The 14,197-nt window shown below is 38.2% G+C and overlaps 2 protein-coding genes across 2 annotated transcripts in view; one reads left to right on the top strand and one right to left on the bottom strand.

Moving 5' to 3' along the window:
* Positions 1 to 14,197, bottom strand: part of CPAP (centrosome assembly and centriole elongation protein) — a 95,106-nt gene that overhangs the window by 53,568 nt on the left and 27,341 nt on the right. The window lies entirely within an intron of this gene.
* Positions 1 to 14,197, top strand: part of PARP4 (poly(ADP-ribose) polymerase family member 4) — a 63,078-nt gene that overhangs the window by 23,939 nt on the left and 24,942 nt on the right. Inside the window, exons 14-21 of the mRNA XM_081326686.1 lie at positions 3,660 to 3,816; positions 5,083 to 5,207; positions 5,598 to 5,729; positions 6,760 to 6,840; positions 8,704 to 8,868; positions 9,320 to 9,363; positions 12,841 to 12,922; positions 13,638 to 13,775. Of these exons, the coding sequence (XP_081182812.1) occupies positions 3,660 to 3,816; positions 5,083 to 5,207; positions 5,598 to 5,729; positions 6,760 to 6,840; positions 8,704 to 8,868; positions 9,320 to 9,363; positions 12,841 to 12,922; positions 13,638 to 13,775 (924 nt within the window). The remainder of the gene's footprint in view (positions 1 to 3,659; positions 3,817 to 5,082; positions 5,208 to 5,597; positions 5,730 to 6,759; positions 6,841 to 8,703; positions 8,869 to 9,319; positions 9,364 to 12,840; positions 12,923 to 13,637; positions 13,776 to 14,197) is intronic.

The following is a 14,197-nucleotide window of genomic DNA, read 5'->3' on the forward strand; positions in this document are numbered from 1 at the left end:
CTTTTAAAATGCAACAAATGATCTTTTCTTCCCATATCTCATATCTTATCTATAAACAATTTTTTCAGTCCTGTTGTCAAGTCCATTAAGGATTACAACAGATAGCAACATACCTATTTTACCCTTGATCAAATAAACTAACTTTAAATTTCTTCTTTGTACTTTTAGCAATCTAAAAGTACCGAGGGGTCGTGCCGAGGAGTTTAACCAACATCTGTCGGACAAAATCGCTCGGATTCGGACTGGTCTGGACTCTGACTAGGCAGAGTCTGACGATCAGGACACGGGCGGTCTTGTCGATATCACCTGGGAGGAGTTTGATTCTGTGACTCCGGAGGAAGTGGACAGGATTATGGGAAGGCTGAGCTCCACCACATGTTTATTGGACCCGTGCCCTTCCTGGCTGGTCTATGCAGCCCGGGAGAGGACACGCAGCTGGTTCCAGGCAGTTATATCGGCTTCTTTGAATGAGGGTAGCTTCCCTGCCATCTTGAAAGAGGCGGTGGTGAGGCCCCTCCTCAAGAAGCCTGCCTTGGACCCAGCTGTATTGAACAACTTTTGTCCGGTCTCCAACCTTCGCTTTCTTGCGAAGGTTGTTGAGAGTGTGGTGGCGCATCAGCTCCCTCTGGTCCTGGATGAAGCGGATTATCTAGACCCGTACCAATCGGGTTTCAGGCCCGGGTACAGCACGGAGACGGCATTGGTCGCGCTGGTGAATGATCTCTGGAGGGCTCGGGACAGGGGACATTCCTCTGTTCTAGTCCTATTAGACCTCTCAGCGGCTTTCGATACCATCGACCATGGTATCTTGCTGCGGCGTCTCAGGGGATTGGGAGTGGGAGGCACGGTTTTACAGTGGTTCTCCTCCTATCTCCAGGGACGTTCGCAGTCGGTGTTGACAGGAGGGCAGAGGTCGACCGCGAGGTCTCTCGTTTGTGGAGTTCCTCAGGGGTCGGTCCTCTCGCCTCTCCTGTTCAACATCTACATGAAACTGCTGGGTGAGATCATTCGTGGCTTTGGAGTTGGGTATCATCAGTACGCTGATGATACGCAGCTTTTTCTTTCGACCCCAAACCACCCCAGTGATGCCCTCGACGTGATGTCCCGTTGCCTGGAGGCGGTTCGGGTCTGAATGGGGAGGAACAGACTTCAACTCAACCCCGACAAGACTGAGTGGCTTTGCATACCTTCATCCCGGACCAATTTGGATATTCCATCTCTCTCCATGGGGGGTGAACTATTACCCCCCGTAGATAGGGCTCGCAACTTGGGAGTCCTCCTAGACTCACGGCTTACTTTGGAAGATCATATAGTGGCTGTGACTAGGGGGGCTTTCGCCCAGGTTCACCTGGTGCGCCAGTTGCGGCCCTATCTAGGCCGGGATGACTTATGCACGGTCACTCACGCGCTCGTGACCTCTCGTCTGGACTACTGCAACGCTCTCTACATGGGGCTGCCCTTGAGGACCACCCGGAGGCTACAACTGGTACAGAATGCAGCCGCGAGAGTTGTGTTGGGAGTCTCCCGATACTCCCACGTTACACCTCTGCTCCGTGAGCTGCATTGGTTACCAGTTGTCTTCCGGGTGAGATTCAAGGTACTAGTAATGGTGTTTAAGGCCCTACATGGCAGGGGTCCGGAGTACCTCAGGGAACACCTGCTGCCGGCATCAACTTCCCTGCGCCCTGTGCGTTCCCACAGAGAGGGACTCCTCAGGGTGCCACCGATCAGAGAATGTCGATTGGTGGCCCCCAGGGGGAGATCCTTCTCTGTGGGCGCTCCGGAGCTATGGAATCAGTTACCGGTGGAGCTCCGGATGGCACCCGATCTTCGCTCCTTTTGCCGCGATCTGAAAACATTTCTATTCGAACAAGCCAGCCTGGCCTGATGGGGGATTGCTGGGGTTTTTTATTGCTGTATTTTGGGGTTTTTATAAACGTATTGTATTAATTGTTTTTAATGGGCAATATTTGTAACTTTCTATTTTATTCTTGCCCTGTTCACCGCCCTGAGTCCTTCGGGAGAAGGGCGGTATAGAAATATTAACAAACTAAACTAAAAAACTAAATTAATCTTTAATCCCTTCAAATGTTGTCCTAGAAGTTGATTTCTTCCTTTCTTTGTGTGTCCTCACATAATTCTACAAAACTAGACTTTAAAAAAAAATCCAATACAATGGTACTGTGGTACTCAACTCAGTGGTGGGATTCAGCCAGTTCGCACCACTTTGGCAGAACCGGTAGTTAATTTTTTTGTTGCCCAGGCCCAGAATGGACTTCCGGAAGTAGCATCCCACCACTGACTCAACTGGTTTGAAACTCACTGAATTTAGTACTCGGCACATTTTGATATGAACATTTTGTTCTAGTACTCATTGTTCGTTTGGTACTCAGTGCACAAGCTAGAACTTGTCATTGTTGGCTGCCTTGTGACCCACTACATTATTCCTTATGGGAAAAAACTGTTTGGTACTCATTGTCATTGTCACCTCCCGGAGTCAATTAACAATGAGTGCAGAGGTACCACTGTATTGAAAAGTTATGTCAGTCACTCTTTTGGTTTATTATTTGTATATCCCTTTTAATTATTAAAGTTAAAATCTTATTTGAAATCGATCTGAACTTTAGTCCATTTGTAACTTTCCATAATCTATATTTTAATCACCCGGTTGCTGTTTATTCCAAGAGAAAATAATATTTTTAAAAATCCTTAGAACAGTTTTTAAAACTTTTTAAAAAACTTCTTTCACTAAGAATTAAAGGATATCAACCCTGTATTTTAAAACACCATTACAAATGTTCCTAATAGTTAAAAAGTGATGAAGAAGCAATTTCTGAAAGTGATTAAGAAATGAGGCTTGGCAAATCTTGTGCTGTTATAGGCTACATTACAGCTGTGTACTTAGACAGAATCTCTTAATTTCCAGCTGCTCAACTCATGAGCCACTTACAAAAACGTCGGTTCCTGCCAGTTCCTTACAAGAAGCAGCTGACCAGCAGCTGTGGGTAATTTTTCTATCTCTCCTATTTCCAAAGAGATTTCACTAACCAGAATCCATTCTCTAGTGGTTGATGTCTGCCATAATGAATTTGCAGTGTAGAGCTGTGGTGGCGCAGTGGTTAGAATGCAGGATTGCAGGCTAATTCTGCCAACCGCCAGCAGTTCATTGCTGACCGGCTCAAGCCTTTCAACCTTCTGAGGTTGGTAAAATGAGGACCCAGATTGTTGGGGGCAATATGCTGACTCTGTAAACTGCTTAGAGAGGGCTGTAAAGCACTGTAAAGCGATCTATAAATCTAAGTGCTATTGCTGTAATGTAGTGTTTTGAGACATCAACTTTGCCATGAATCCTCACTGGAAGTCCTCAAATGACTGTTTAGAAGCAGTTCAGCAAAGTTCATAAGGAAAGCAATAGTTTGCTAAATTTATTTATTTATTTATTTTATTATTTAAATTTATATACCGCCCTATTCCCGTAGGACTCAGGGCGGTTTACAGGGAAAATTAAAATACATAATATAAATTGATATAATATTTCAGTATTCTGAACTTTTCTCTAACTAACCTGACTTTTTGCAACTGTGGGTAGGACTTCAGGGTCAGCTTATATATGGTTAGGTTCCTAAAATATATGTTTTATTTTGTTTTCTTCCAATAAGGATGATGAATTTGCAGTGTACAGAACTAGTCAGGTCAAGATCAAATATGTGGTTCAATATTCATGTGTTAATGACAAAATTAAAGAATTCCAGCCAATAATTCAAACTGAATTAGAAGACCAGACGCTTTTGTTTGAGCATCATGACCAGTCTAAGGGTGAGAAATAATTTTTGAAATTACCCACAATAACAGTTGTCTGTTTTATTGGTATTTTCTGAAACGGATTTTTCTTTTTTGAGTCTTGATAAAAATACATCTGCACTAATTTGACACAAATATGCAAAAAAAACCAATATGACAATGTGAATGATTAATATCAATTTTTAATTCTTGTCCAATTCACAAATAAAGTCATAAGTATATTTTATAAGTCCATCTCTAAAACCTCTTCTTTTCTTCTACATTTTTAAAATAGGGAAAGTAATTATGTAGAACTAAATGGAATGTAGGTATTCTCTAAACTGCTTTTCTCTGAATATGAATTTTTTTCTTATATACAGAGAGCTTTTTCACCAGAATCACAATGAGATGTCTGTAGGCTATTTATGGCTTCCTGTCTTTATGTTGCTACCTTCACAGAATACCAGGATTCATACTGAAGTTTACCACCAGGCTGCCAATCCTGAGAAATATAACTTTTGAACTTGCATTTTGTTTTTGTTTTCTGCAATCTCAAACTTAAAAAGTATAGGTGTTATACTTCTATAAGTCTTAGTACATCTATTTTTAATTTCTCTGAACAAGGAAAAAAAGGCTGAAAACAAGGTCCCAATCCTTGCAGCCACTTGAACAATAAAAATAGAGAAAAAGAGAACACCGATTTTAACTGCAAGAAGGGTGCTTATCCCTATACTAAGAGGATTAATTGCTCCTCTGCCAGGGGGGTCAGGGCAATAGCAATAGCACTAATTTTTCATCATAATTCCCAGCACTTACAGTGCGGTGGTTTTAACTCTATATTGCCCTTGAAGAAATCCTTTGGGAGAACTAGTTAATTTATTGTTCTTATACTTGTTTTTATAAACATTCTTCATGCCTCTTGAGATATTGAAAGATGTTTTTCTTTCTTTTTACGATTAAAAGTTAAGGTCCAAAGATTTGAGATCTATTTTTATGTAAATGTAATGTTGAGAAGCACTTTGAACAATAATGCCTCCAAAGCTTGTTCAGGACCCACAATTCAGAAGGCACCCCATCACACACACACACACACACATTTAAATTACAAGGTCCTTGGGAGAAAGGAAGGCAAAGGGAATTGGGAGAGGAGAAAGGGGAGAAGGAAGGACAGTTGAAGGGGGAAACTTTTCAGGGAAAATAAAATTAAATGCCCAGGAAAAGCAGGGAGAATATTCTCAAAAGAGATCACTAGTTTGAGATTCTGATTACAGTATGCGTGTACCTTTGACTTGTCTCATTTAGCTTATACAGTACCAAGATGTGATCTATTGAATGATATTTCTGCTGGCCTACTGGACAGAGCTGGAAATCCAATTCCCCTTAAAGATATTCAAATCAAAGGAAGAATAATAGACTTTATAGCAGAGGTAAAATGCTTTTTGTTTTTCCAAGAAGTGCTTCAAAATTCTTCAAAATTGTATTTTTAATTCTTCAAAAATTGTAATTTTAATTCTTTAAACATCTTTTACTACCATATTTTTAATTCAGTATAACATCAGAAAATCAGAGCAGAAATTAAATATTTTGAGCCAAGAACAGGAATGGGAAAAAAATCCAGAGAATTTGCCTTCATATAATATCCAGCCAAGATACAGTTTTCTGCCACAACTGGTTGACTTATTATTGTTCTGAGTTCTCTTTCTTTGGGCTATATTCAATTATGTTGAAAGTTTTAATCCTGGTATGGAAGAATCTTTTTATTGAAAACCTCTGTGTTGTCCAAAGTAATGCATAAAATGTATTGCATTATATTTCAGGTTGTGGTGTTTCAGTCCTATGAAAATGAAACAGAGAGTCCCATTGAGGCAAAATATGTCTTCCCTTTGGATGACACAGCTGCTGTATGTGGATTTGAAGCATTCATTAAAGGAAAGCATATAATAGGAGAGGTAAGCTGATGCAGTGGCAGAAAGCTAGATGACTTTAGGTAAACATTTCCCAACTTGGGATTTCTTGAGGACAACCCCCTTTACTCCTAGCCTGTCATGACAACTGTGTTAAGATTCTCCAAGCCAGCAATCTATTACTTCCACAATGAAAGCACACAACTGACTGCTTTGGTTAATGCTTGATTCCCTTTAGCAGTTGTTTATACATATCTTGTATTAGTCTTCCTATTGCTACAGATATGGTGGATAAATAGCCAGACAGAATATTGAGTTGGGGAATTCTTTGATCATCTTAGTGGTCCAGATAATGGCCCGACTCTGTCCGGCCCTGATATTGCTTGAAGGAGCAATGAAAGGAAAATTCTCTTTGGATGTATTGATTTTGCTAGCTTGAACTGCACTCCTGCAAAGAACAGTCCGGTATTTTAAGAGGAAATGTTGCAGTGGTAGAACAAGATAGTTTGGGATCCTAGATATAGTAATGGCAGAGCCTCTAACTTTGTAGTAAGCTACATTTTTATATAAGAACAAGAACTATAATGTTCTAGAAAAACTTAATATTTCAAAGTAAAAAATAATTCAGTATCCATAACAATGTATACGCACAGCTTGCTCCCTCTTGACTGTGAAATGTTTAAAGAATAAGAAGGAAGGATGCTACATTGATCATCATCTGCTACATGTGGGGCTTGACTTTATTTTGAGTTGTGGGGCTCTGGACTTTATTTGGAGATTGTCTCCTCCTACTTTCAGCAGGACGTCATTTCTGATAGAATCATCTAAATTGGATTCGAAAGAGTTTACTATGTCTTTGTTGCCAATAAATTAAAATGAAATCATTCTCTAAATAGCAAATTATTTTGAGGTGCAAGTAACCACTTAATAAGTTGGCTGTCTACATTAGCCCACCAACTTCCCATATCTTGCTTCCCGAGATTTATTATGGAATGTGTCATAGTGATGTATGTTGCTTTATTTTTATTTTCTTTCAAACCCAAGATAAATATTGTATGTAATTTAATGTTAATAGGTTAAAGAAAAAGCACATCAAGAGTACAGAGAGGCCATTAGTCGAGGCGATGGAGCTTATATGATGGATCAGGATGCACCTGTAAGTGATAAATAGATTTATTGTACAATTTATGACAATACATGTTGGACTCCATTTTCTGAAGTTACGCTAGTCTCTAAACTAGAAATATTTACATGCATACATACATTCAGGGCTTTTTTTCTCATAGAACGCTCAGAACGGAGTTCCGGCACCTTTTTTGGATGGAACCTTGTAGGGTAGGCAAGGCAGGTTGTATGACATGTGTGAGTTCCGGCACCTTTTTCTTTTACAAAAAAAGCACTGCATTCTCTAGATATAGAGTTCAGGGGAAGAGGCATCATGGGACAACTGTATACATTTAGTTCCACTCAGTAGACACTTATTAAGACAGAAGGGTATCTAAGTCGAGAAAGATAAACTCTTCTACCTGTTTTTTGTTTTTTTTAGCTTATGGCAAATAATCAGCAGAAGAACCAGCACAATTGCTTATGCCAAAGAATCAGCAGAAAGCAACACTGGTTTTTGGAATGGGCAGAATTTTTTTTTATTGCCAGCTTAGGGAAATAATATGAGAATCTTCCTCATGCTCTGTACAGTCTCCTTAAATAAGTAACTCTATACTATTGGGAGATCTACTTGCTCAACGTGTATCCCCAGAAGAATATGCCTACACGTTCAGAAGAAGTTCTGGGATATCCAATTTTTTAAAAAAGTATTTGGCATTTTCACAGGCACTTTATTTTGAAATACAGTTTTCACACATCCCACAGGAAAAAGTTTTCATAGAAGTCTTTCCCTTTGTGTTTTGTTCTCTATGGTTCTTAAACAGCTCACAATGCACTACAATGTATCTGGCCATTCACTGTATGTTGTGCGGTTAATGTGCCTTTGTTACAGTATATGCTGATTGTTTGTTTTCTGAGAATGTACTTATGATTCGAACACTGAGTAAGTGTATTGTTCTCTGCTTAAGGGCATCTGCTCAATGGCACTGGACGTATTTTGGAAGCAAATGTGGATTGCCATCAGAGTTATAGTATATAGGCTCAGTTATATGAACATTTTGTACATTTCATGTTTATAAATAGATCTGACATTATGTAAATGTAGACTCAATCATCCAGGCCAAAAGCATGCAAAAGGTTAAATCATGGCCACTAGACCAAAGTTTATTAAACTGAGACATTTTGTTACTCATCCAAGTAACTACTTCTATCAAAATGCAAGAGTTAGTTCATTCCAACAACTCTCTGACTCTATGCCTAACCAGAAATTGTTATTTTGACTGAAGAAGTTACTTGGATGAGTAATGAAACATTTCAGTTTAATAAACTTTGCTCCAGGTGCCATTATTTAACCTTTTACATGCATAGATTCAACATTCAAATAATAGAGCAGATTCCTCAGAAAGGGCTGGAAGTCACAGCCCTGCTTCTCTACATGAGCTTGAACCTCTGCATAGATCTAAAATAAGATATAAGTCATTCCTGGTAATCTTTCTCTTTGCTATTAAATAGATTTCAGGGTTAAAACTGAGGAAGCTGCCTTATATCAAATCAAAAAAATGTATGGTTTGATCTTTTTTGGTTGATGGCCTGTGCAATGTGTAAACCCATCCAGTAAATGTTTGTTGTAAGGCATGATTAAGCAAACTGTGCAACATGGGATTTCAGGTAAAATGTTGGTTTTTCTAGGTTATCAGTGGCCAACTAATACTGGTAGCAGCAGCTCTGCAGCTTTTCAGAAAGAGCTCTTCATCTGCTCTACATTAAGATGTCAGGGATCAAACCTAAAAGCCTTTGACTTGCAAAGTTATACTTAACTACATTTCATTAATAGCATTTACTATCCAGTACTATTGCTTGTACTATTGTTTGTAAAACCATAATTTTTACAAGCAACTGAAACATCGTTTCACAGGACGTTTTTACTGTTTCTGTTGGAAACTTGCCGCCTTCAACGAAAGTGCTCATCAAGATCACCTACATCACAGAGCTCAGTTACGAGAATGGAAATCTTTGCTTTCACTTGCCAACTGCTGTAGCTCCTTGGCAACAGGACAAAGCATTAAATGAAATCACGCAAGTCAGTATGCTTTTACTAAGACTTTGCTAATTGATGTTACTCATAAGCTTCCAGTTTAATGAAATGCATGTGAACTGATTTATTCTTCTTTGAAGACAACTGAAGGAGACATAGTTGACTGCTATAAAATGTCAAAACTATATGGTCAGGACGATACTGTGCTTAAGGAAATGGTTTGCATTTATAACCAGCAAACCAAGCAAATTATCTTTATAATAGTTCACTTTGTTATGGACTTAATGTGCTTAACAGGAGGAATGTGACTTTGAAAAAGCCCTAAATTAATGTAAGCCTCTATTGAATATCAACTTTTCTGGTAACTCTCTTGTATTGGAAAATCCAAAGTGATCAATAAAAGAAAGAATAAGTTTTACTAATATACCCTTGCCAAGATAAATGTTATCTTCCAGAGCATGATGTTTTGTAACTTAATATTTTATCTTTTGACTAGGACTCAGTAAGGAAAATTTGCATTAGACAAACAGAAGCAAAAAGGTGAGTTGGTGAACTGCCACAGTTTTCTTATTTGCAGGTTAAAACGTAGATAGAGGTAGTCATCAAAGTTACTAGAGACCTGGGGGAAAAATAAAGTTATGATTGCTACACCACTCCTGCACATGATCACATTTTAGGTGCTTGGCAACCTCTTCATACCTGTGACCGGTTACCAAGCATTCTATAATCATGTAATTTCCATTTGTAATCTTCTCCGCTGGCTTCTCCAGAAAGTCAGTGGGGAAGCCAGCAGGAAAGGTTGCAAGCTGCTGCCTCCTGCAAAACGATTTTCCAACTCCTCCGTGTACTTGGGGAGAGAGGACTTGTGGGGGCTCGGGAAAGGAAGATCTTCAGAATGCAAGCTTTTCTCCAGTCCAATACTGGAGTTCCCCACCACCCCTTGCGCAGAAGAGAACTCCAGCAGTGAGCTGAAGAAAAGAACCTCTCATTCTGAAGATTTGAGCTTCTTTCCAGCCTTTCTACCATTCAGAAACATCGTGAGAGGTGACACTTATCTCACGATTGTTCTGAAGGCTAGGTTAGTGGGTAGCTAAATAGGTAGATAGATAGACTGTTTGACTGAATGATTGAAGAATGCTTTTTTTCCTAAGAGGAAAAAATCCAAATGAAAATGACACCCTGCTATTAAAAATATAATAATAAATATCAAAAATTTGACTTTCATTGTGACCCAAATTCTGTTTCTCTGAATGGGATATCTTAATCTGCTTAATTATTTACCTGAGCATCTCAGTTATTTATCAACCTTCTGTATCTTCCCTAAAATCCCTTACCATCCATTAAGCTTCCTTGGTATATGGGAGCATCTGCTGCCGGCATCAACTTCCCTTCGTCCAATGCGCTCCCACAGAGAGGGCCTCCTTAGGGTGCCGTCGGTCAAAGAGTGTCAACTGGCGGCCCCCAGGGGGAGGGCGTTCTCTGTGGGCGCGCCAGACCTTTGGAACCGTTTACCGGTGGAGCTCCGGATGGCTCCCGACCTTCACTCCTTCCGACGTGACCTAAAAACATATTTATTTGAACAAGACGGCCTGGTCTGATGGGTTTAGGGGTATTTTAACATTTTGTATTAATTTATTTAATTGGGCTACTGTATTTAATATTTCTTTTAATTTTTATATATTGTATTTTATTGTATTGCCCTGTACACCGCCCTGAGTCCTTCGGGAGAAGGGCGGTATAAAAATTATATTATTATTATTATTATTATTATTATTATTATTATTATTATTATTATTATTATTATTATTATTATTATTATTATTATTATTATTATTATAGAAGTAGTTTACCGTTGTCATCCTTCTAGACTAGCCAGCAGCCCATAGTTTCTCTCAAAAGGTTAAACAACACATGAGCTGACTTCTCACCTTTCATTTTTTTTGGAGATTTTATTAGTTTTTTATTTCCTTACATACGTATGTTAGTTTTTCAACCAGCGTGTAGTCTTGGTTCAAAAGCGCTAATACATAGTCACGTCCTAATCTTTGGTTCTTTCCTCTAGCCATTTGTAGAATGACTCCCAGGTTTGGTAGTATTCTGTTTCTTCTTTATCTTTCAATCTCATAGTTAATCTGTCCATCTCTGTGCATTCCAATATTCTTTTAATTACTTCTTCCTCTGGTGGTATTCCTTCATTTTTCCAGTATTGCGCGAAGGTTGTTCTTGCTGCTGTTGTAATGTGTAGAACCAAATATAAACTTTGTTTATTAATCTTTTCTGGTATTATACCTAATAGAAAAAGTTCAGGATTAAATTCTACATGTTCTCCCAACATTTTTTCTAACCAAGCATGTATTTTTTTCCAATAAGCCTTTGCTTTACCACATGTCCACCAGATATGATAATACTTGCCTGAATTAGGTTTACATTTCCAACATCTATCTGACATATTTTTAACATTTTTGCTAATCTTACTGGTGGCAAGTGCCATCTATAAAACATTTTATATAGATTTTCTTTATACAAAGTTGACATTGTCAATTTACAATTTCTCTCCCATAATTTTTGCCATTTTTCTAGTTCTATATTATAACCAAAGTTTTTCGCCCACCTTGTCATTGTTTCTTTAGTTTGTTCACTTTCCATCTCCAAAATTAACAAAAAATTATACTTTTTAAATTAGTTTCTCATCATAGGTTAACAATATCTTATCAAATACAGTTAGTTCTTTATAAAACCCATACAGTTTCACATCTTTTTCATATCTATTTTGCATTTGTAGCTGTGCCCACCATGACAGGTTGATACCCTGATTTTCCAATTCTTGTCTTGATTTTAATGTCCCACCAGTATTTAGAATATCTCTATATGTCCAAATTTTTTCAAAGTCTACCAAGTTTGGATGTGAGAAAGCTTCTGTCGTTGATAGCCACCCTGGAATTTTTACATATATTTTAGTTTTAATTTAAAGCATTTCTAATATAGCGATTTTGGAAATACCTATGAATTTTATTTTTCCCGTACCAAAAAAAGCATGCCACCCCAATTGTAAATCGTGTCACTCCAAATATAACAACCTTTTATTCCTGAGAGTTATCCATTCTTTCACCCATGTTAATACAGATGCTTGATAGTACAAAGCCCACTCATGTAGCCCCAAACCTCCATTTTCCTTAGCATCTTGCAACGTTTTCATCTTTATTCTAGCTTTCTTTCTTTGCCAAACAAACTTCAAAATTAATGAATTTAAATCTTGGAAGAATTTTTTCTCACGTTCAGAATTGTTTGAAATAAAAATACAACCTTCCGCAATATATTCATTTTAACTGTACCAATTCTTCCTAGTATTGACAGTTGCAAATTCTTCCACTTTTCCAAGTCCAATTTTATTTGTTTCAATAGCCTTATATAGTTGTCTTCTTTTATTTTGAGCATTTGGCTGATAAGTATATAATCAAATATTTAACCTTTTTCACTATCTATACCTCTATTGATTCTGACAATCGTTGTTTTTTTTGCTTATCTGTAAGATTCTTTACTATTATCATCGTTTTTTCTCACCTTTCATATCTGGGTCCTCTAATGCAGAGTTCTCCAAACTTTCGAGGTTGGCTGCCCAGAGCGGGGAGAGTGGGGTTGCGAGTGATCGTGGTGACGCTCGTGCGAGTGGGGCCGCAAATGGTTGTGGTGACACTTACGCAAGTGGGGCCTCAAACACCCACAATGCTTGTGACAATGCTTGCGAGAGTGGTGCTGCAAACACCCAAGACACTCATGGGAATGCTCACACAAGAGGGGCTGCGAATGCCTGTGACGTTCGTGGTGATGCTTGCGCGAGTGGAGTTGTGTGCACATACACATGAGTACCATCTAGCCACTCACGTGGGCCAGTGGCCAGTGGAGACCCCTGCTTTAATGGATTATTTTTTTTAAAAAAAATCTGCCTACTTATCTAAATTTGTATTATATCTTAGCTGCACCCTAAACTATATGTGGATTCTCTTTATCTTATGACAGAGAGTTCAGTTTAGAAATGTCCATTGAAATGCCTTTCAAAATCAATAACATTAGTAGTTGGACACATCAGCTTAAAATAAAGGTAAGTAAATTGCTTAATACAACATTAACATATAAATAGCTTTAAAAACTATGAAGGTTACTAAATCAGGCTGTGCACAATTTCATCAAAATAAATTCGTGTGTGGCACTATTGCACAGTATTTTATGTTAGGCCGCCTTGCCAGAATAATTCCTTTTACTTCCAAAGTTAGACTGTGAATGTTGTTGCTAAATTATTATCATCTTTTCACAAGAAAGATATTGATAGGCTTGTGTGGCACTCTAGGGCAGAGGCTTTCAAACTTTTTCAAGCTGCAGAACCTGTTATTAAATTTCTTAGAATCAATAATCAATAATCAATCAATAATCAAAAGGGTAGTGATCAGCTCTAGTGATGGAAAATTGGCTGTGTTCAAGTCAATATTTTTCTTAGTTGCTCTTATTTTGTCATGGAACCCCATCAAATTAATCAACTAGACACAGTTTGAAAAACATTGCTCTAGTGTTTGTAGAATTTTAAAAAATTAAATGAAAATCTAAAGAGAGATAATCCCTAGGTGGGTGGAGTAGTATAAAGAGAGAATAGAAGGCAAGATTTCAAGGTTGTAAAGTCCTATTTTGCAAGTTTTTGTTCTCACACACTTTTATCAGTGCCTGTGGCTAGACAGATATGTCTGAAAAGATCAGGTTGCAATAATTCAGGTTGTCTTACAGCACTTTTTTCTTTTTCTTTCTTGCATATTTCCTTAATTTAGAAAACTGATTGCAAAGCAATGGTTTCTACTACTAAAGGCAGTTTCCTGGACACCAGTGGCTTTTCAATGGAAATCCTGATTGGTGATGTATATTTGCCCAGAATGTGGGTCGAAAAACATCCAGATGGAAATAGCGAGGTGATTTTTAAATTTTTTAAACATACACTGTGATATATAATTGTGTCTACTTATAGGACCCAACTAGACGTTTTATTCAGTAAGTCTTTGCATTTAAAAGATTGCATGTCTTTGAAGGCTGCATTTGAGAGGATGATAATTAGTGAGACCAAAGAGGAATGAGCCCTTTCTTTGTTGGTTGCATCCCTGATGAAAATCTGTCTTCTGAAGCTGATAGTCCTCGACTTACAACAGTTCATTTAGTGACTGTTTGAAGTTACAACGGCACTAAAAAAAATGACTTACAACGATTTTTCACACTTAGGATCATTGCAGCATCCTGATGGCCATGTGATATATGTTTGGATGTTGAATAACTAATTCATATTTGTGACAGTTCCAATGTCCTGGGGTCACGTGAGCATCTTTTGCAACCTTCTGAT

This window comes from Vipera berus, assembly GCF_964194415.1.
Source record: "Vipera berus genome assembly, chromosome: 4".
NCBI classification, from domain to species: domain Eukaryota; kingdom Metazoa; phylum Chordata; class Lepidosauria; order Squamata; family Viperidae; genus Vipera; species Vipera berus.